Genomic DNA, 21,926 nt, shown 5'->3' on the forward strand with positions numbered 1-21,926 from the left:
AACTCATTTCACTGAGGAGCAATGCCAAGATATGGCCACAGGTCTCTGGAGGCTTTTATACACTATGTGACTTAAGGTCCCAGCAGAGTCTTTTGACAAAAGTTATAAGCCTAAAATGTCAGGTTGGGTTAAATAGACATATTTTTTCAGGAAAGGCAGAGCAGGGAAATGTACAAAGCAACTAGAAATTTCTTGAAAGCAATAATTGCAGTTGGTCATTGTGACAGTTGGAATGTAATGCTGTTATTTATTTTTTTATCTTACACATTCATGAATGTGTTGGTGAATGTAGGGGTGCATTTTTAGGCTGGTTTTAGGAAAGCTACAGCAATAAAAAGGACAAAACTGTATTATTTATAGTATTGTTTGTTTACAGGTTTCACCAATTACATGCGGAGTCCATCAGGGGACATATTCAACCCAGAACACTACCAAGTGAATCAGGACATGAGTTATCCTTTGAGTCACTATTTCATTACCTCTTCACATAATACCTACCTCATGGGAGATCAACTGATGTCCCAGTCTAGGGTGGACATGTATGCGTGGGTGCTACAATCTGGCTGTCGTTGCGTAGAAGGTAAAGATCAAAAAGGAATCATCAGTAGGCTCCGCAGTTTTGTTTCTTCTCTGTAAGGGAAGACTCGTGACTTCTGCAGAAGATGTGGTAACTGGGTAGAGGAAAAAGCCGGTAAAACAATGTCCTCCCTTCATAAAGAACAACAAAATAATGTTGCCATATAATGGATAAATTTCTTGAGCATGGAAGTATGGCAGGCATTAAAGAGTAGTATCACTGGTACTGAGGAAAAAAAAATGTAAAAGTGTTTTTGTAGAGGATACCAACATTCAGTAGAATGCTTTGGTGTATATACTTTCTAGCCAACTGTGTGGCAACCAAACTGGCAAATACGGCAGAGTTCCTGCTACGTGTAAGTGGAAAGCTAATATTTCAGATAAGGGAAGTAGCATTCTACTATGTGAAATGTTGACGGTTTCTGCAGTGACAAGGAAGCCTTTATGGGAAATCCCTTCTGACATTTGTAGTGCCTCTCTGAGGCAGTACCTATTTTGTAATCATCTTTAATATCTTGACCGTGAAAGTGTTTTAAAAATTTTTAAGAAGGCCAATATTATGGTTTGCTCAGGTCAGACTGTGGACATGCCAATGGGTGCTTCAGAGGAGTAAAGTGTTTCATGCAAATATGATTGTAAACACGTGTAAGGTTTGGCAAAATCCAGAGGGGGGCTAGTGGTGCCTAATCTTGGCCTTTACTTGTGGTGTGAGAAGCTTGGCTAAGATTCTCTGCTTTCGTTTTCAGGTTTAGCTGTAGTATAATGAAAGTAATGCTATGCTATGTCATCTCTCTTCCTGTCACAACACTCCTTAGCATTTGTTAAAGGAGATCTTTTTTTGCTTGGGGCTTTCTCAAACAACGGGAACAGTCATCGGTACACAGTAGAATGTCAAGGCCAGGAAGTTTCTTCAGAGAACGGGCACTCAGCACAGTGAGGCAGGAGATGGAGATGAAGGGTGGGAATGAACCTATACCCTGCTTTGTTGGGTACATGACTGGCTGGGCTGCTGAAGGGAATTGCAGGCTCTCATAGTCCTCCACAGGTGGTGGCCCCAGATGTTACTTGTCTGATGGGTATCATTGTTTCTATTCTACAGTTGACTGCTGGGATGGGCCGGACGGTGAACCAATTGTCCACCATGGATACACTTTGACTTCCAAAATTCTCTTCAAAGATGTGATTGAAACTATCAACAAATATGCCTTTACCAAGAATGAGTATGTATACAGTCTGCCAACTTTTGAGTCTCAGGGCTATAAACTGGAGTATTCCCAGGCATCCTTGTAAAGGCAGTCACTGGAAGTCTAACCTGTTTCTGCATATACCAGCCAGAATTCCGAGTTGGTTTCTGTGGGGAGAAAGCCTTCAGAAAGAAAGAACAAGGGAAAACTGGCTGAGTAGGAGCATCCTGTACATAGCTGTGGGGCTGTCTTTATCCCGTTTGCAGAAGACAAGAGGATCAACATGTTTTGACAGTGAATGTTTTTAGTGAACGGATGACAGTTTAACCACGTATCTCTGGATGTGTACTCCAGTGATGCCAGGGTTACACTTGGTTGCTCCAGGGATAGGAAGCAAGTCAGGCAGCAAAGGAAAACAAAGAGATGATGGCTCAATGGTGGAGAAAGCAGGCTGTTCAAGAGAAATAGGTTATTTTCCCTACCTGCACATTAATCAGGAAATCAGAGAATTATACAATGGGATGTTTCATATACCTTGGCAGTACTGTCCTCCTGAGAGTAAAAATGTATGTGTCAAACCGATCTATTTTTTTTAAGGTAAATTACTTTATCTCTGTAAAAGTTTTCCAGTAGCTTCTCCAAAGAAGTCCATCTGCCTTCATTAATAGAGGTAAACTTGCAATAACATTTCGGCCCAGGAAAATTTATTGGGAGCCTGAAATTTTTGGAGTTTGCCTGAAGACATGGTAAATAAAGCAAAGGAAAACTGGCCAGCAGAATATATGGCAATGCTTCTGGAATTGTTACAGTTCTTAAAAGCTTTACAGAAAGCTTAACTGCGACCATGTTACAACTTATTATTGGTGGTGGGGTTTTTTCCTGATAGGTATTGAAGTTAGAGTTTGGTACTGAACAAAACATATTTTAGGTTTGCAGGTGCTTTCTTTCCCAGGATAGGCTGGAGGTGTAGCTCTTGGTAGGCAGCAAATGCAGCTAAGGAGCTAGCTTCAGGCAAAGCTCAGAATTTAGCTATAGTCATCAACTGGGAAAGATTTGTCCTGCAGGCTTTACCTGGCTGAAAGCCTCATTTTTCCTGATGAGAAGCTAATGAGTGACGGATGTCAGAATAGACATCTTTTTATTCATAATTAGTTTTTAATTAATCCTTCATAACTCAGCTCTACAAAACTGCACTGTATATTGGCTTTTGTGCTTACCCTAAAAATGTATCATCTCGAAACAGAAATCCATCTTCAGCGTGCTTTTATATGGCACCAACCACACTCGAATCCATGTTTCACAAGTCTTATCTTGCTGCCTTTCAAACAAGGCATTGTTATTTCTTGGCGTCAGCCTGGAGAATCAACAATAAATGGCAACAGTAAAACTAAATCTAGAAATAACACTTATTGTCTTTGTAGAAAGAGGCTTTACCTGCAGGATTGTTTGTATGACACTGCTCTGTTGGCTAGCTAGAAAAGATTTCATGGAAGAACTGACACAACAGGTTTATCACTTGGTTGTTGGAAGTGGGAAGGTAAAGACAAAGACCCTTTAGGGATCTTTTCGGTTCTTGGAAACTTTATTTACTTCTACCTGTGAGAGCACAAAAGGGCTGAAGCATGTCTTGGAAAGGAGATTTGAAGGCATTGGCTTTTTAGGTTTTCCTTATAAATGGCTTGCTAGAATCTCTTTGATAGAAAGTGAAGGTCAGGACTAGGTAGTGTAGGAAGGTGAAAAGTGTGTGCTCTGGGAAAAAAAGCATCAAATCAGATTGCAGAAGTTTAGTCCTGTGGCTGTCAAAAATGGACCATTCAGTTTGGAGTGAGTAGTGGGGTGTCAGTCCTGTGCCCACACTGATGTATCTCACTGTGGATTTCATTGGTGGTGATGCCTGTTACAGGAATGGCTCAGACAGTAATAACCCTTATCCTCTTAATGTTATAAAAGCTAAATTTGCAGTTCATGATACTTGCTTATGTCTCTGTCAGGTACCCTGTTATCTTGTCAATTGAGAACCACTGCAGTGTCATTCAGCAGAAGAAGATGGCTCAGTATCTTATAGAAATTCTGGGGGACAAACTGGATCTGTCTGATGTGCACAGCGATGATTCTACCAAGCTCCCTTCACCAGCAAGTCTTAAAGGAAAGATACTAGTTAAGGTAAAAACCTGCTTTGTTTGTTCCATCCCTCTTTGTTTGTGATGATTATGATTTCTGCCTGGTTATCACTTACACCCTAACTTAAATGAGTTTGTAAAAAGCAGTCTTTAAGAACCTGGTACTCAGCAAATGTCTTCTCAATCAACAAGAACCTGGTTGCATGCTTTGAAAAAAACTTTTTTTTTTATTTTGTTAAATGTGTGATGGCAAGACCTGCATGCTAGCCTGCCTGTGCAATCATTTTATCTTCTAGGGGAAGAAACTTCCAGCCAACATCAGCGATGATGCAGAGGAAGGTGAAGTTTCTGATGAGGACAGTGCTGATGAGATTGATGATGACTGTAAACTAATGAATGGAGATGTAAGTTAAGTGAACATTTGAATGTAAATGTCTCTTAAGTTTTCCCATCCCAGAGGGAAGGAACCTTGTATGAGTCCTCTGGAATGTGGATGTGGTCTAATCCTTGGGATTCATCACAAGTCTTTCTAAGTTCTAAAGCTTCTTTTTTTGTCTTTTAATATTTTAAATAGTAATATCTAATGATTCTTTATTGCATCATAGTGTTCTTCCCCTCAAGTGCAAAAAAAAAAAAAATTCTACTTACATCAAATTGTGGTCGTTGTTACAGACCATACCTTTGGTTTGCTGAATGCTGGGCTTAGTTGATTTTTGCTGTAAGGAGCTGTTAAAAAGGGAGAATATTTTAATCTCTGCTTGCTTCAATCTGAAAAGCCCTTATTTCTTCATCCTTTTTAAAAGTTAAATTTTTTTTGGTACTTTAATCTTCTGGCAAGTGACATTGCATCTTACAGAAACAATATAAAATATACAGCAAAACCATTTAATAACATAAACTAGATTGCCTTGGAGAGAGATTGCATTTTCAGTCCTCTCTCCCTCAGGCTATTTCCTCATTTTGTATTATGGATTTGATCCTTTTCATCTAAAAGTAAAAGAGAAACTTCTCTATGAATAAGTCTACCACAGGGGAAAACTGATTTGTTTTTTAAAATTACTATGTTTTAGCATATCATTTTTCAATATTTTAAAGCTGAAATCTGTGATGTTTTAATGCTTCGTGTTTTTGACACTTTCTTGTTACACGACGCATCTTTTCGAAGTGGAAGGTATTGTACAGCCAGTGGTGATACAGTTCAGTCCAACGGGCTTTTTTGTGTGAGATCAGCCCTGGTACCAAGGCATGACAATTTTGAACAAGGAGGAAATGAGCTGAAAGCCAAACTAAAAGCTTTTACAACCCACTTAGGCCACTCACCTGTGTAGTTGACTGTGCAGGGAAACCAGAAATATGCAAACTGAATAAGATGAGAATAGGACATTTTGTGACTTTGAAACTTCACTGTGATCAACAAAGTTCACTCAGCTTGTTTTCCTGTGTTTTCTAGTTCTCTTGTCTGTATCCCAGGCATCACAGACATTCCAATATCCAGATATTCCAGATATCCAGATATTCCAATATCCAGAGGAAACAAGGCATGTGATTTGGTAACCCTGCTGAAATCAGGGGTGCTGTGGTACTTAAGAACCCGATGTTGCAAGTTTTCCAGATAATTTCTAGACTTAGTTTGTTTCGAGATGATCGTAATACAGATACTTGAACAAGCAGAAATGTTATCAGATCTCTCATTGCTAGAAAGTACTTTTGCCATGATTCCTTTCAACTTAGCCCACACATATGCTATTTATAACGAGATGTCAAATAGTGTTTATTTTTCTTCCATTAAAGGGGCGGAGAAATGACTGCCAGGAAGAAAAGTGTAATCTTTCATAATAAAATTAGGTAGCAACATGTTCTTGGCTGGGTGTATTATTCTCACTAAAACCTCGGTAGGCATTACTTTGCTGACCTCATTGTCTTTGTTACTAACAGTTCACTTTGCTGTGAAGTTTACTGATGCTTTATATCTGAGATTTGTTACATCTGGTTCGCTTTCCAAGCCAAATTTTGAAGAGCATAGAAAATCATAGTTTGTTTCATGACAAATTTAACTGGGAATTCTTAAGGCCTACAGGGAAAACACAATCTGTCACCTCTTAAAAGACCTGGGATTGTGAGTTTATGCCTCATGGGTGAAAAAGACAACTCTGGATTTCTATTTTTGTTTCCCCCACTTCCTCACATGGGCTATGATGTATGCAGAAGGAGGGAGTAGGAGTTCTTTTACATTTTGCCCTTCAATTGCTGAAATCAAGATTTTGAAGCTTCTCCCATTCCATCCAGTAGAATCTTGCACCCATTGTAGCTGCAGAGTGAAAATTGACATGGCATATGAACACTGTCCATCAACCCCAATGTGTGAGAGAAATACCCTATACTCAGAGTTTCCACACATATCCATTACTATTAAATTTCCCTGAAGAATGGCTTATGGAATAGGTCAGAATTTTACTAAATATGTACTGTAAAACATAGCATGTTAATCTAGTTCAGCATGGGGAGTCTTCTCAGTAAAAACTATTTCGTTGTTAGCACATCCTTAGTTTGTAACAGACATTACATCTGAATAGCTCTGCTAATGATCAGCCTTGGTTTAATTAGAACTGTTTTAATTAGTTTTACTCTCTCATGACTTCAGACGGCCTGTTTACACTTTAGATCTAACATCTACTTCAGGGCCTCGTGTGCTTCCATACCTTACATTAAGCCTAATGCTGAGCTGCAGGTAACTCCTTCACATGATGCAAATGAAGAACCTCTTTTTTTTTTTTTCCTTTTCTCTTTTTTTCTCGCACATAACATTTTAGTTTGCCTTGGCTGGAATTACTAAGACTTTTTTCATCACTCCCTGGTTTAATGATTCTTTTTTGTTTGTAGGCATCTACTAATAGGAAAAGAGTGGAGAATATAGCAAAGAAAAAACTTGACTCACTGATAAAAGAATCCAAAATCCGTGACTGTGAAGATCCAAACAATTTTACAGTTACCACCCTGCCATCGTCAGGAAAGGCTGGTCTAAAATCAGATAGTAAGAAGGTGAACATGCTTTATTGTACTTCACTTACCCCAAGACTCAATTGTTGTTTTGTTTGTCCCTGTAGCTACATAGTACTATTATTTCATCATAATAATGCTTGTTCTTTCAAAGGTGGATGTCTTAAGTTGAGATTTTAAATCTGTTTTGAGACTCCCCAGTAAAGATGGCTCAGTTTACCTGAGGTGTCTGCAGCTATCAAAGTACTAATGAAACTAAAGAATGCTCAGCACTTCCCTTAAAACAAGATCGTGTGAGTCACACAATGAATTTTGCGGAGTCTATTTGCCATTAGGTCCCCGTCTCCTGTCTAGGTTAACTAGGATAATACAACTCAAGAGTAACCAGATAGCCAAAACATTCACCTGGGATGTGGGAGATCCAGGTTCATGTCCTCGGTCAGACTTAGGTGGAAGTGGGATTTTGAAGTTATGTTTTCCATTCTTGGATGACCTTTCCATTCTTGGCCCTGGCCACCACATATTTGGCTATTTCAGTAAAGAAGAAAATACATTCCTTTCTTCTGTAATGTTTTCCGTAATATTTTGTCATGACGTCTTATTAAAACCTCATGCTGCTTGTGTAAAAGCTTTATTATAACTAAGAATACTTTTCACATTTATGTCCATTTAATAGAAGCTTCTTTTTAATTTGCTGACAGTGAGATTTTAATTTTAGCAGTTTCTGTGATTCACACTTGATGCAGAGGGATAGTCTGTTATTGCAGATGAATAATGAAATATGGCAGTGCTTCAAAATATAAACTGAAATGCTAAACACCTCTTTCTCCAAAGTCCAATGACTTTCTTGGAGAAAGAGGTGTTTAACATTTCCATTTGTTGTATTTTATTAGCTTACTGAATAATTCTGTGTTACTGATTTCAGATTCGTAGCTGAATTCATTCAGTTAATGATGATGCCAGGTGAACATCACTGTCAGATATGCAAAGCTTTTTTTTCTTGCTCACACAGCAATTGGAGCATGAAATATACACTTGAAATGACTTCTCAACAGAAAGGATTTTATTTCCCGCTATAAAGTGTGCATATGAAAGTTGGGCACTTTCTCCTCGGTTCTCTATGTTCTATGCATTTACATTTGTATTATAATTTTATACTAATGCTTATTTATAAAAATGTACACAGCCCACAGACTACGCTTCATGAACTTGAGGCAATGTCATTTTAGAATTTGTAATAAGCCTCGAAAAGCTTAGGAAGATTGTTCCATGCAAATGAAAAACATTGGAGATCTGCCAATAATAAGCAGGTGTACTAACTAGGGATTAAAACTAGATGAGAACAAAAAATGAGCTCCCCAAAACTTTCCATGGCATGAGTTTTGTACATACTTTTAAGACTAATGATTTACATAATGTATCAGGCAATTAGTCTTGTAAGAGCCACTACAAGACCAAGACTTCAAGAATCCGTTTATGTAGGTGTTAACCAGAATAGTCTGTTTTATTCATCTAGGAAACAATGAAACTGGAAGGTCATGTTAAAAACCAGTGGCACCAGTGATGTATATACATTTTTAAGGATTACGAGAATTTTGTTTCTATCTTACGATGGAGTATCCTAGTAAAACTGTAATTGGCAGAAACAAATCCTGTTAAACGATGCTTTTCAAATATTAAGCTACAAACCAGTCTGGTGTCAATGACTGTATGTGGTATGGGGGCATTCAAACTGTGCCTGGATGAAAATAAAATTGGAGTTAGCTATTTGTGTGATTTCTGTTTGCTCTGCAAGTTCCCATGGACAAAAATGGGATGCAACACCTTGTACTCAGCTTATGTTTGAAAAAAAAAGAGAAAAGTCTGCATTGGTCTGGTCTGTTGACACTTCAGGGAGGATTGCTTCCCAGACTATTTCTGATGATGCTCCGATATGCTGTCTGCAGCACTTTATTTGGTTTGCTACATTATTCTTTCTATTTGGTTGCTTCAGAATAAACTCGAAGATGATGTGGAATCTGGGGAAGACTTCAGTACCAATAAAAGGCACAGCCGGTCATTGATGGGCAGTTTTTCTAAACGCAAGGTGAGCCACTTGGTAGCTTAGGGCTACACTAAATTTTGTATTCTTGGATAGGTTTTTTTCTTTGCACACAGTGGTGGAGAGGGATATCATAATTGCATTGTCTGGCAAAGCCTTCTATCAGACTGTTCACTGAATAGGTAGGCTGGATAACTGGTTATAATTGTGTATAACAGTTTCAATTTATGTCAAGGTATAAAGTATCCAAGATCTAATATGAAAAACATAAAAATTAATTTGCACCTTTTATGTGAGGATTTGTGATTCCTTTCTGAAAAGAATCTCACCTTGGGCTGAGTCTTCCCCCTGTGCATGCATATCGTTCTTCAGTACTGAGTATTACAAAAGCTGTCATTTCCCATTTTCTGTAAGAAAGATACTCATTGGCATGATAAAGCAGAATTGTATCCAGCTGCTCAAACATTGATCAGACGGTTATGATATTGTGGTTTTATTTCCTTGTGGCACAGAAAAAAGGAAGCAAATTGAAAAAGGCAACAAGTCTGGAAGAGGGTGAAGATGATTCGGATTCTCAAGGAAATTTAGCCAGGAGCTCTGTACATTACAGCAGGTTTGTTAACAAGTGATTTGGCAATTCTGTTTCTAAAACAAGATACCTACATAAATGGACCCATTAAATAGATATGCTTCAGGTCTAGAAGCCAATTTGTTGAAGGCTGCAGGCATGTGACAGGTATCTGGTGTAAGGATAGATCCGATGTTTGCCACAAGATCGTCAGAATGATCTCTTGGTGCTATTCAGACTAATTAGCAAAGTATAGCGGACCTTATATGTGTTTTGAGCTCTTAGCATCTCATCCAACTGACATGTAGGCATTTTTCTGGTGGGCCAGTGACTCCATTAAGGTGGATTTGCAGTGTATCGGGTCCCCAGCTGATTTTTTAAATTGTTTTATAATTTGCCAGATGAAGTTGCATCAACATTCAGAAGATGATTTTGATTTTTCTTTTGAAATTGCCTCTTCAAAAGTCCTGACATCAAAGGTCCTTCACAGAATGGTTGCTTAAGCTTCAGGCTTCAAAAGTAAGAAATCAGATCAAGCAGTTCTCTAGGATACTTTGGAGCCTTCTTTGGGAGGGTAGTATATATGCTGTTAGTGATAACCTGAAGCAAATCAGAAGGATCAGAGCATTACTTCCTTGTTACTACTTTGGTATTTAAAAAGGGGTTTTTTTGTTACCAATTGCCTTGAGAAGTAAGCATATATGTGAATAGATATTCGAGCCTTTGGTGAAAGCAATTTAGAGTCCTCCCCACCAGATCTCAGTAGATGAATACTTATGTCTGCCATTAACATATAAGAACAGGACTTACTTGTTCTGTATACTTTAATGCTGTTGGTTCTACAACTTCTGTGCTTTAACAATGAAGCTCTGTGTGGTATAAAACTATTAAGTAACTCCTTGGTGGAAGAAAACCTTCTTATGTTTCTTTATGCTGATTTATTTTTGAATATGAAAGATAAAATTTACCTGTTAATTAATGGGAAATTAATTTGGTTTATCATTCTAGGATAAACCGACAGAAGAAAACCATGAAGCTGTCCAGGGCCCTCTCTGACCTGGTGAAATACACAAAGTCTGTTGGCGTACATGATGTTGAAACTGAAAGTAGGTTGAACTAAAAGTCTGCTGAAAATAATTGCTATACAAAGAAATGGAGAGGTTTATGTTCTTACACATCACCTTGTTAAAAGCTGGTTTTCTGTTTGTTTCTCCCCCACCCTGAAAAGATTTTTAACAGAAGAGCTGCACACAAAAAAGCTAAACTATTGTGAAGTAGCTGACCGCTTGCCATTCAGAATCTACAAAGTGAGACTAGAGTTGTGTGACAGCTTCCATAGAGGAGAAAAAGTTACTACAGGTAGTAAGTAGTACCTATATAGTCTTTGCTAGCTTGTATAAAAGCTGCTGCACAACACTTACGTCCTGGGAAATAACAGAGGATTGACTTATGCTCTTGGGCAGAATGGTCTAAAGAATATTTCAAGCTTAAAGTTTAAATTTTAAGTCAAATCTCATGAAATGGCAGCAGTAAATTTCTAGAATATTTCAATCCTCTTTCTAAGTTTTCTGCATCTCATTTTGACAGGAATCCAGCTTTAGTTGAAAGTGTCAGAGAGAGAGAACTAGTTGCCAGAAAACATACTTTCCTTGAGCAAATTCAAAAAATCTTACAGAAATTTTTTTAAACTTCTTAATGAAGGTTCAGGTCATTCATTACATTCAGCTTCATTTTCCCCAACCATAAGTCCTCCAATAAGCACAATGATTTTGCTGTCATATAAGAAAAGCATAGTTCCCTCCGAGTGGGATGTATTCAAATGATTCTTGATAGTTATAAAGAACTAGTGCTATGTGGTTTTGAATGCTTGATCTAGATAACAAATAAATGAATAGGGAGATTACCTCTAATCTCCGCATCTCTTCTTTGTAGTCTCTTCCAGCTGGCAGGTTTCATCTTTCAGTGAAACAAAAGCCCACCAGATACTGCAGCAAAAGCCAGCACAGTATCTGCGTTTCAACCAGCATCAGTTGTCCCGCATCTACCCATCTTCTTATCGTGTGGACTCTAGCAACTACAATCCCCAGCCATTCTGGAATGCCGGCTGCCAACTTGGTGAGCAGAAAGAAAACTTACTTATTTTTGTTTTATTTTGGGATGGATGTTTTAATAGGAGCTCCAGAATCAGCCCTTAAAATACTATGAGTTCTCTGCTCACCCAGCTTTACTGAGTCCTCCTTGTTGCTGTCTATGTTGTTACTTAGATAGATTACCTCAAACGTGTGTCTTGCATGCAAGAAGTTGTCTGATAAATGGAAATAAATGAACTTCTCAAATGCAAAAGGACTTCAGAGTTCAGACTCTTTTGGAGAGCTTCTCTCCCTGAAGCTGTGATGTATGTTATAGAAGAGAATTGTTTTTCATAAAACATTTCAATTTTTGCATCCAGGAAGTCAAATATGAAAATTTATTTAGCTATCCTTCCTTTAATGTGGTTCTACAAGTAAGAATGTTGTTAACATACTCAATAAGAAATATCACTGTTTTGTTGGGGTTTTTTTTTTTTTAAATAGTTGCACTAAACTACCAGTCAGAGGGCAGAATGCTGCAACTGAACCGGGCCAAATTTAGTGCCAATGGGAATTGTGGCTATGTCCTAAAACCAAACTGCATGTGTCAAGGTAAGAAAAATGAGAAAATGAGCAAAATAAGTGGATCACTTACTGCATGAGAAGAGTGGGTGTGGACCCTTATTATAGTTTGTTTAAAAATGTGTTTCTGATGCTAGAAGCAAATAAGCCAGAATGTATCTATAACTAGAGTCATCCCCAAAATTGCACTTCTTTCAGGTTATGTGACTTCTCATTCTTACAGGTGTCTTTAATCCAAATTCTGAAGACCCACTCCCTGGTCAATTGAAGAAGCAGCTGGTTCTAAGAATTATCAGTGGTCAACAACTCCCCAAACCACGTGATTCCATGTTGGGAGACAGAGGAGAGGTATGGGACAATCGGTGATTGTTCTTGTGTGTTGGAGAAGGTTTATTTCCATATTGGCTGGGCTAAGGATGAGGATTTAACTTCCTGCAGTTATCTGTCAGGAGACATAGAACATGAATAAATTAGCATCCTAGTTCTTTAGGTGGTTTTGTTCACTTCTAAGCATCACAGCAATGGTTTGATGGTTTTTCTCCAATTGTCAATACAGTGCCTCTAGGAGAAGCAAAAAAGGGCCAATAAGCTCATCATGATGAATATCTACTCACCATAGTACTCTAAAGGTCCTTCTTCCTCCAAAACACCCTTGCAAATAGAGCCAGGCCAGTCTGTCTCTTAAAAAAAAAAAAATGTGGAAAACTGCTGAGCTTCTCAGGCAAGGCAAACAGAGTTACTTGTGAGTCCTTCCCTTTGCTTGCGTGAATCTGCTCCCGGTCCTCAGAATTTAGCACAGAATTATCGCATGTCCTTCTTTCTGTCCTTCATAGAGCTAGGTGAACAATTTGACAAATACACTGTGTAGTCTTTCCTACTGAGGATGAGATGTCTTTCAAAGAGTAACAAAAAGCAGATATAACACATCTGATTTTTCTTTAGTGGTAAAGTATTCTACAGGGACATGGGCACAAGGAGCATTTGTGCTATGCTCTCTTAAGCACCAAAAAGACTCTGCATTTTTGCTGAGATCACACTGGCTGTTTACATTCTTGGTTTCTGAAAGCAGTAACAAGCTTTCAAAAAATCTAGTAGTTGATTATAGGTGCTCTTGCCTTCGGTGTTATTGGGAGATGGATGGTGGATTTGAGTATCAGGTTGCTGTTTCAAATGACGTGTCGTTGAATGGGTCCAGCATAGGTTTTCACACGAGCCACATCACAGGCTGGGACATGGATTAATCTTCTAAAGCTACCTGCCTTTTCTCACTCCTTGTGAATAGGGGTGGAGTTGTCACCTTGAGACTCAACTTTGTCAAAACTTGTTGTCCTTTCAAAGAATGCAAGAGATACTTATACACTAATTAAAAACTCGAGAGCTTCAGGCCAATTACAGGAATATATCTGTGGCTACCTAGTAGAACGTAGAGACTCTGTGCCAGGATGGTCCTCCTCTATGATCCCCAGAATGTCCTTCCCACTGTTGCCTTCAGGGAACTTGTAATTCAGTTGAGGTTCGCATTTAATTAAAAGAGGTCTCAGCAGAGTCAAGGCTTCCTAGTCTTAGTTAATTACAGCAACCTTCTACAAAACATGCTCTACTTTTTCAATCTTACATTCTAAGCAGACTTTCTTCCAGAAATGGAAGGTAGTAGTAATAGGAGATCTTTGCCAATCAACCAGAGGTAGAACTCGTATCTTACATTTGTTTTGACCATTGCCTTGTCCATTGTGCCATGATGATTTTATATACACTGAGACTTTCAACAGATTATTCTTGTTGGGATTGTTTTAATGTTGCTGCTTTGGAACATATTTATCATACATGTCTGTTTTAAATATATTCTGAAGTTTTTATTCAAATATCCACCAAATTAGAAAGTGTTCATATGAAGACCTATGTTTAAAGTTCATTTTAGATCAGAGAAATAGAATAGAACAGAGAAATGATCACAAATGCATACAACCTGATTATTCTAAATTATGCTGTTAGATGATTTAGCCAGAGATCTCTCATCAGCACAATAAACCTTTACATAAAGGCCCAGGACCAATAATTATTAAGACAATAACGTACAATGCCCACATTGTAAAAACTATGTGCTTGAATTTCATCTTTGTCACTCTTTCAATATTGGTTACTTTCTGTTTTCCAGATTATAGATCCATTTGTTGAAGTAGAAGTTATAGGCTTGCCTGTTGATTGCTTCAAAGAACAAACTAGAGTAGTTGATGATAATGGTAAGATTATGTGGTTTGTTTTTTTTTTATAGCTGAAACGTCCTCTTTCAGTTGAGTTTTGTTCATAAAGATAGAAGTAGATGAAATTTAGTTCCAATTAGGGCAAAGCACTGAAAAATTGATTTAAGCATTCCTGTTGTTAATCAGACTTGGGTCTTCAGTTGTTCGACTGAGTTGGTATAATGTTGTGAAGGTCTTGGTGTAAAACAAGACATTTGTCTGACTTCTCATTGTGTCTGAGAGAGGGATATTTCGAGCTTGTCAAAGGAAAGCCAGGTTGTCCAAACTGCTGAAAGCAGGCACAACTTCAAGTAAGATCCAGCTATGTTTCTTGCAAATTCTTGTGCTGTTGTTTCTCCCGCTAAAGTGAATGGGAGTACTGGATTTTCCAAGAACAATGATCAAACTATTAGAAAAACTAGAATGACATTGCAGTTTAGGCATTCCTTATGTATTCCTCCTTAAGAAAGAAGACTTAGAAAGTCTTCTTTCTTCTTGCATCTTGTGAACGAAATATCTAAAAGCTGATTCCTTCATTCCGAGGTTTTAACCCAATGTGGGAGGAAACGTTGGTGTTCACAGTACACATGCCAGAGATTGCACTGATTCGGTTCCTTGTGTGGGATCATGATCCAATTGGGCGTGATTTTATTGGACAGAGAACAATAGCTTTCAGCAGTATGATGCCAGGTAAGAAAGAAATGGTAAAATCCCAAATCAGTTGGCTAGGACTTTTGTCTGTGATAACTGAAGCTGCAAATGCTGAATTAATGTGTGTGCATGTGTCTGCTGCAGAAATTTCTAGTTAGAACAAGAGACTGGGAGTTTGGACCCTGAGTTCTCTGCCTTGGTCCACTATTGACTTACATGATGATGAAGACTAAATCAATTAACTCTCTGGGACTAGATTTTAAAAAATGGGTAAGATTGTTAAGCAGGATGGCTAAATATTGTGGACTTGGAAGACTACCATACAGAATCTCCACTCCTGTTACCACATACTGCTTTTTTCTCAGTTTTCTTCACATCCGTTTTTGAAACACATGAGTTTTGATTGGTCTTACTTACTATCAGTAACAGTTTAATGTAGAACAGGTAGTTACCTATTCTAACGATGGGATCCAGGTTATTAAATGCCATTCTCTGTCAGCTTCCTATTTCTGTTTCTGGTTCAGCCTTTTTTCACATTAAATCTTCTTCTGTATTTTTCTTTTCTTTCAAAGTAAAGAAAAAACACAAAGTTTTTTTTCTGGAAAACAGAACCCAATCTCAGTAAAATGAACTTCGTTGAAATGTTTGCAGGATTAATAATGGACTGTAAGTCCCCAAGAGAGAAGGTAGTCAAGTTTAAGTCATGGATTGACAGCAGCAATAACGGACATGGGAAAAAACAGGACACAGCTTTTTTCTAAATTAAAGGGGATAAGAAGAAATGGCAGTTAAATTTATAAGTGGTGTGACTCTTAGATAACCAAGTGTGGCTAGGTGATGTACAATCCTGGATGCTTATTGCAGGGAGGAGCTGGGAAAAAATGGTTAATTCCTTTGGCTGTTTATAAAAGGAAAGTCTCTAGAAGCGATCCCTATCATCTGTTTCAACTCCTTATCAGCTTTGCTCACTCTGTTTCAGGTTACCGACACGTGTACCTCGAAGGTATAGAAGAGGCATCCATCTTTGTTCACGTGGCTATTAATGACATCTGTGGTAAGGTAAGTGCCTTCAGTGTAACATAATCCAGCTTGCGTGTGTAAATGAACTGAAAGGGGTTTGTAGGGAAGCCCAGTGGGGTTCCAAGGTCCAAGCTAACGTATTTGTTCAACTAGACTAAACTTCATCTCTGTGATTGTCATGGTAGCCTGAGATCCTTCTGAATATACAGGGAGATAAAGGCAAATCATGGGGAAAGTTACAAAAAGAGATTCTTGCAGTGCCTTTCTGAGGGAGCCATAGGGGACGGTTATTTCACTGCAGCATGCGCACATTTCTATAAATAAGTATGGTCGCGTCCAGTACAGTAAGTGCACCTTGCTGAACAAAAGGTTATACATCTGAATCGTGAGTGCTTGTTGCCTGCACAGCTTGTTCTATAGAGGCTCTGTCTGCCTGATACTTTCGCATTTTAAATTTAATTAAATTGTTAAGGGTTATTGTTTTGGGTTTTTTCCATAATAAAACTTAAAATGCAGAGGAAAGATTATCCTAGTAATAGTTGTTGGACTTGTTTTCACTGCTTATCTATTATTAAGAGTGTGTTCGCTTCACATGCAGGAAAAGTACAACTACCTGGGTGCTGTATCTAAGTTCACATGAATAACTCCACGCTGAAAGTAAAGCCCTAACTTCAAACTTTTCCTAAGCCAGCTGAAAATGAGAGCGCTTCTTTCCTCGCAGTGCACTGGGTTTACTTACTTCTACGGTATTAATGTCAATGAAAATCAGGTAGCTACGTATCTTAGAGTGCCTTGAGAATCTCAAAACCAGTTTATACCCACTCGCAATGGCAGGCTGAGCTTTCTGTAGTAACAAGCGGTAATATCAGCATCGTGACAGCAGGAGGCGGCATTGAATAGGCTGGGAATCTGCGTGCCTTTTCTTGCGCTGCTCTTCATGTAAGAGGAATTAAAACAATTCTTAAAAAGGAAACCAGCTTTTTAAATTGCTAGGTTTTAATCAAAACTTTTATGGGGTGAGACAGAGAGGAATCGCAGGAAATCTTTTCGTATTCATAGGAAGAAGGGCTGTTTCTGGAAAGAATGTCACTTCAGACATTTTAGCTCAATTCCTGCTTTTTTTAACTGATGTCTAATGCAAAAACCTTTAGGTAGGTGTAGCTTCATCCTGACAGGGCTAGGAGTCTTGCCTGAAAGCCAAGGCATTAAGCGAAAGCCTTTAGAAGCTTTAGGTGAAAGAGAGGTGGTTGGTGTTGGTCTGAGCAGGGCAGAGCAGGTGAGCAGTGTTTAATTTCAGACTGTAGGGCCTGTCACAGATAAAAGGCTAGCACCCAGGTTGTGGTAAAAAGGCCATTTAGTCCCAGGCTTCAGGGAAAAGTGATGACAGGCTGAACATTCCAACGCTAAGATCTTTCCTGACTATATTTTTGGGTTCAAGGGAACTGTATAGGACACAGGTCATGCCTGTTTTGGCTGTGGGTAGGGATGCAGTTGTCTCTGTAACCTTACAGACACTTGCTGGATGCATGCATTGGCGCTGATTCAAACAGCTTTAAATTTTGTTACGAACTTCTTTGGAGTTCCTGTGTTCAGATCTATTGCTCTTTCTTGAATAGTTCTATCACTCTCCATGCTTGTAACAAGAAAGTCAAATAGCTCAAGCCTTGGGCATGAGGCCAGTGGGAATTGAATTGATCTGGTTAGTGACTGTGTCCCTCACGTCCTTTAATGAAAGCAGGCATCTGTTTGCTGTATGCATCCAGCAGAGGAGATGACAGCCCTGGCAAGCCCTACTCATCCATTTTGTGAATTCCTCTTTTCTGTCTATTCTTAGTCAAAATGATGGAGAATAAGTAGATTATCCTCCTCTTCCGCATGTTGTGTGCATTCATGATGCTCCAGTTGTTTACTACGTTCAGGTGGTGTCCTCTGCACTGCTCTCTCAGCAATATTGAAAGGATAGCAAATATTTCAGTGTCCTTCATTGGAAGGCAAAGTCTGTAGCTTAGTATCCACTGGCAAATGGGATTTTTAAATAAAAGACAAATTGGGTCTGCCTGCCTTAATCACTGATTGGTTAACTTCATCAGCTTCCAAGTCACTGCTCTTGATAGCAGTGTTTCACGAGAGACAATGTTCATAGTCGTTTTGAATTTTCCCACCTCAAATCTTCTTTGGCAATATTGCAAGGCATTATCTCTCTTTTAATCCTTTACCTAGCCTTTCATAATTATTTGCTCTTATTGGCTTCTTCATGAGTAACTGGCTGATGATAGTTGTAATGTGAAGTAGGGCAGCATGCCCATTTAAACTTTGGCAGCTATTTTGAGGACATCAGATTTTCTTGGTAAGTGTTTTAAACAACTGAAAGACCCTTGCGTATCACAGTGTCTCCTCCCTGTCCTTACCCGCTAGCTTCCAATCTACTGCACTGATTTGCTTTTTTGATTGCTTTATTCCATTTTCATGTTCTAAGTGTATTAGACATCCCTTGCTGCTTCTCATTCTCATTGCAGTCTCTTTGGGTTTGCTGGTGTTAAGATGCTGTGCACTGACATGATTAAAATATAAGGATTTGGAAGGAAAGCTTGTATGTGGGAGTTTAAAAAATGTATAATTTTTAATAAAAACTACTGAAAATACGGAACAAATATTACACAGCCCTTTCTGTTTTGGTCTCTGAATCATGTTCTGCTTTGATTTTCCAGTTAACAAATTTAGGCAGAAAAATCACCACAGTTATCAGCCTGGTTATACCCATCCTTTATTAATCCAAATATTCTGATGCAAGCATTAACCTTTTAGGCCTTTTTTTCTAAAGGTAGATATTCCACTCTCTCAGTAGCTTGATATTACTAAAGCAGAGTCTTAGATTTTTTTCACCTTAACTTGTGTTTAACGGAATCTTTCTAGATTGCACTATTTCCTGGAGACGCTTTTCTTTGTCTCTTCTGTAGTCTACTCATGTATTGCAGAATTTCTTGTGGTTTTCTAGATGTGCATATCTCTGAGATCCACCCTCACTGTTACTTTGCTTTTACTCTGTCTGTTTGTGATTTCAGTGGGCTTCTCTATGTCAAAAAAAGTCTACTTTTAGAAGCCGAGCGTTTTTAGACGCCTTGAAGGTACCCCCTCCTGCCTCAGGGAGGTGTAGTGACCACCACCACACACCTGCATGCCTCTGACTAGTTGCTTCATTAGCATCAATGTTTCCTTATTAGCATTTTGAAGCTCTTCAACTCATGTAACATGAATTGCGACATTTGACAGCCAGTTCTGTTGAGTCATTGGTCAGCCAGAGAGCCCTCCATGTATGAAGCAGATCCAGGATAAAAGTCCTTCTATACCCCTCCCTTTCTCTCTTCTTTGAGTCTCTACCTCTACTGTCTTTTCTCTGGTGTACTATAATTCAAACCACTTCTTTCATACGGAAAAGAACATTAACAATGAATCGTTTGCTAAATTCTGGGAAAGCTTCTTGTGCTGTTTTTCAAGTCTGCTTTAAAGAATGAAATAGCCCTGTAAAAGCTGGACTAGAAAGAAGCTGAAAGCACATGTTCTGGATCTCCGTCAAAAGGGCTCTCTTTTTTGTCCCTTTTTTTAAAACTTTTTTTTTTTGAAGTTAACCAAATTTGTCTTTGGGTTCTTGAATCACTCCATGGATTCAAGCAATGGTGGCTAGCTTAACAAAGGTGCACCAAATAAGCTAGAATACCCGGGGCCCTGCATTGTGTGTCACCCATTCCATCAGTGCTTTGCTTTTATTTTTGTTGGATATTGTGTGTGTGTGTGTATGACAATTTTTTCTGGGTTTTGTAAATATTTATATTGTCTAATTTTTATAGCAGTAATTTCACGTACTTGCCAACTTGTCTCAACTGGCGCAGAATGCTTTTTTCTCTTCGCTCCTTAGCAAAAGCATAATCTCGTTTTGAAGCTTTCTAGTCAAAGTGAATCCGCAATGATCCAAGCAGACTGTTCGGTAGTCTGGCTCTCACAGAAGGTTAATTAATGTTTAAGTTATGTTTTCTCTGCCTTCTATGGGAAAAAATCAATCCCTACTTTCTTTATCTTATCCTGTACATAGTTTTAAAGGCCATTTTACGTCTCTTTTTAATAGTCCCTTCCTCACGCTGGATCTTGGCATGTGGTAACTGAACTTCAGTCAATTATAAAAATAATATTCTGAATGCTTTCACTGGGCTTTGTGTCAGACAAATAAACCTTGATTCCATATGCCAGATTGCACAGGACACTTATGAATTTTAAACCAGGCTTACTGTACAGTGTAGCTAATATCTATCCATTGAGTCCCGCAAAGCAAAATTTGAAACGCGTGAGCATGCAGTCAAATATTTTGAGGTGAAAGATTGACCATTGTAATTTAAATTAGGCATTTCTATGCCATTGTTTGGCACTGCAGAAATGCGACCTCACATGACATCACAGGGTAAAAATTGAACTGCCAGCCAGTGCCAATAAGCGTGGATGCTGATCAGATTTTATCGTGGGCTTCTTACAATGCATTTCAATCATAGGCGTATGTACTCTCCTCATTCTTTATGCTACAGCTACTAAAGAGAGTCTGATCTAACCGGGAAATAAAGGGAACAAAGAAGGAGAAGTAGATTAGAAGGGAAATACCTCTTTCCCTGCTTTAAGTGATTTATGTGTAACGAGGCTCTGCGAGCAGAGCAAAACCAAATACTCTTTACCAGGCATCAGCCTGTTGCTTTAAAAGTTGGCAAGTACACCTGGAATGTTTACAGGAATGCTGAAACTCTCTGTTTCACTGAAATGTAAATCAATTGTATGATGGTGGGAGATTTATGATGGTGGATATATATGTTTAATGCTTAAATAGTACTGAAGTATATGAAGTACTGTATTATCACCCTGACTAACTTCACTTGTTTATAGTGTGTTTCTTCAGCGATGAAAACATACATGAGTGTCTTTGGATAAGTGTTGTATGGTAGGAAATGATCAAAAAGTAGGTACACAGGTAGAAGGCAAAATATTTGACGATAATTTGTCACGCATGTAATACAACTGCTATTCATGACAGTGCTCAATGCAACTGCAGTGTAGATCTCCTTTACACTGAAAACCAAAATATGGTACTCTTATGTCCACTGTTTATTTCCCAACAGTTCCTAAAGAATGTAAATCTCCATTTGAACATCCAATTTATTATTATCTATTTTAAGTCAAGAATATTCCTTAGCATAAGAGGTCGCTATCAGTTAAATTCTGTAACCACCTCATGTTGCATGACAAGTAAAATTAAAATTATTTTAAAGTAACTTTTTTAAATTACCACCATTTCTATAGCTTGTTTTGTGGCTGGTTTGTTTTGGTTTTGTGGTTTTTTTCCAGTTTCTTCCTCTCGTTTACTCAGCATTCAGTTTTGTTTCAGAGCTGGGACCTCTGTTGCATGCCACAAATTTCTTGTCTAAAGTATGAGTGCTAGTCACTATCTCCAGTTTTAAGAGACAGGAAAACCTAGATTTGACAGCATCTGATGTCCAGTTCTGCCCAAGTATAATGTCCTGCGCAAGGCAGATAATTCAGCTCTATGTTTCAAATTTAATTGAAATCATCAGCAATTCTAATTGCCCCAGTCATAACGTATTTAAGTCTACAAAATTGCAGGTGATAATTTTATTAAAAAACATGGTCTTTTTTTTTTTTTTTTTTCCTACTGCATTTTCCAGCTGGACTTAACTTGGGCAAGGCCCCAAATCTAGTAACGACACTTTAAGATAACATAAGCTTGCAGTATTTGTTGCTTTACTTTTCTTATGGTGTGACACAGAAGCCTCGTTGAGGATTTCCTGGTAGAGCACAGTTTGCTACGATGCGAATTCACAGTGCA

The 21,926-nt window shown here is 38.4% G+C and overlaps 1 protein-coding gene across 2 annotated transcripts in view; it reads left to right on the forward strand.

The window, feature by feature from the left end:
- PLCH2 (phospholipase C eta 2) overlaps window positions 1-21,926 on the forward strand; it is a gene marked incomplete at both ends in the record, with an annotated part of 98,065 nt that overhangs the window by 68,966 nt on the left and 7,173 nt on the right. For both annotated transcript variants that reach the window (XM_082009468.1, XM_082009467.1), the window contains 14 exons: window positions 377-580; window positions 1,676-1,796; window positions 3,752-3,923; window positions 4,177-4,284; window positions 6,761-6,919; window positions 8,871-8,963; window positions 9,431-9,531; window positions 10,495-10,592; window positions 11,419-11,601; window positions 12,060-12,167; window positions 12,361-12,485; window positions 14,293-14,377; window positions 14,921-15,067; window positions 16,008-16,087. In XM_082009468.1, coding sequence (XP_081865594.1) covers window positions 377-580; window positions 1,676-1,796; window positions 3,752-3,923; window positions 4,177-4,284; window positions 6,761-6,919; window positions 8,871-8,963; window positions 9,431-9,531; window positions 10,495-10,592; window positions 11,419-11,601; window positions 12,060-12,167; window positions 12,361-12,485; window positions 14,293-14,377; window positions 14,921-15,067; window positions 16,008-16,087 — 1,784 coding nt within the window. The remainder of the gene's footprint in view (window positions 1-376; window positions 581-1,675; window positions 1,797-3,751; window positions 3,924-4,176; window positions 4,285-6,760; window positions 6,920-8,870; window positions 8,964-9,430; window positions 9,532-10,494; window positions 10,593-11,418; window positions 11,602-12,059; window positions 12,168-12,360; window positions 12,486-14,292; window positions 14,378-14,920; window positions 15,068-16,007; window positions 16,088-21,926) is intronic.

Source organism: Phaethon aethereus, assembly GCF_964289735.1.
Source record: "Phaethon aethereus genome assembly, chromosome: 21".
NCBI classification, from domain to species: domain Eukaryota; kingdom Metazoa; phylum Chordata; class Aves; order Phaethontiformes; family Phaethontidae; genus Phaethon; species Phaethon aethereus.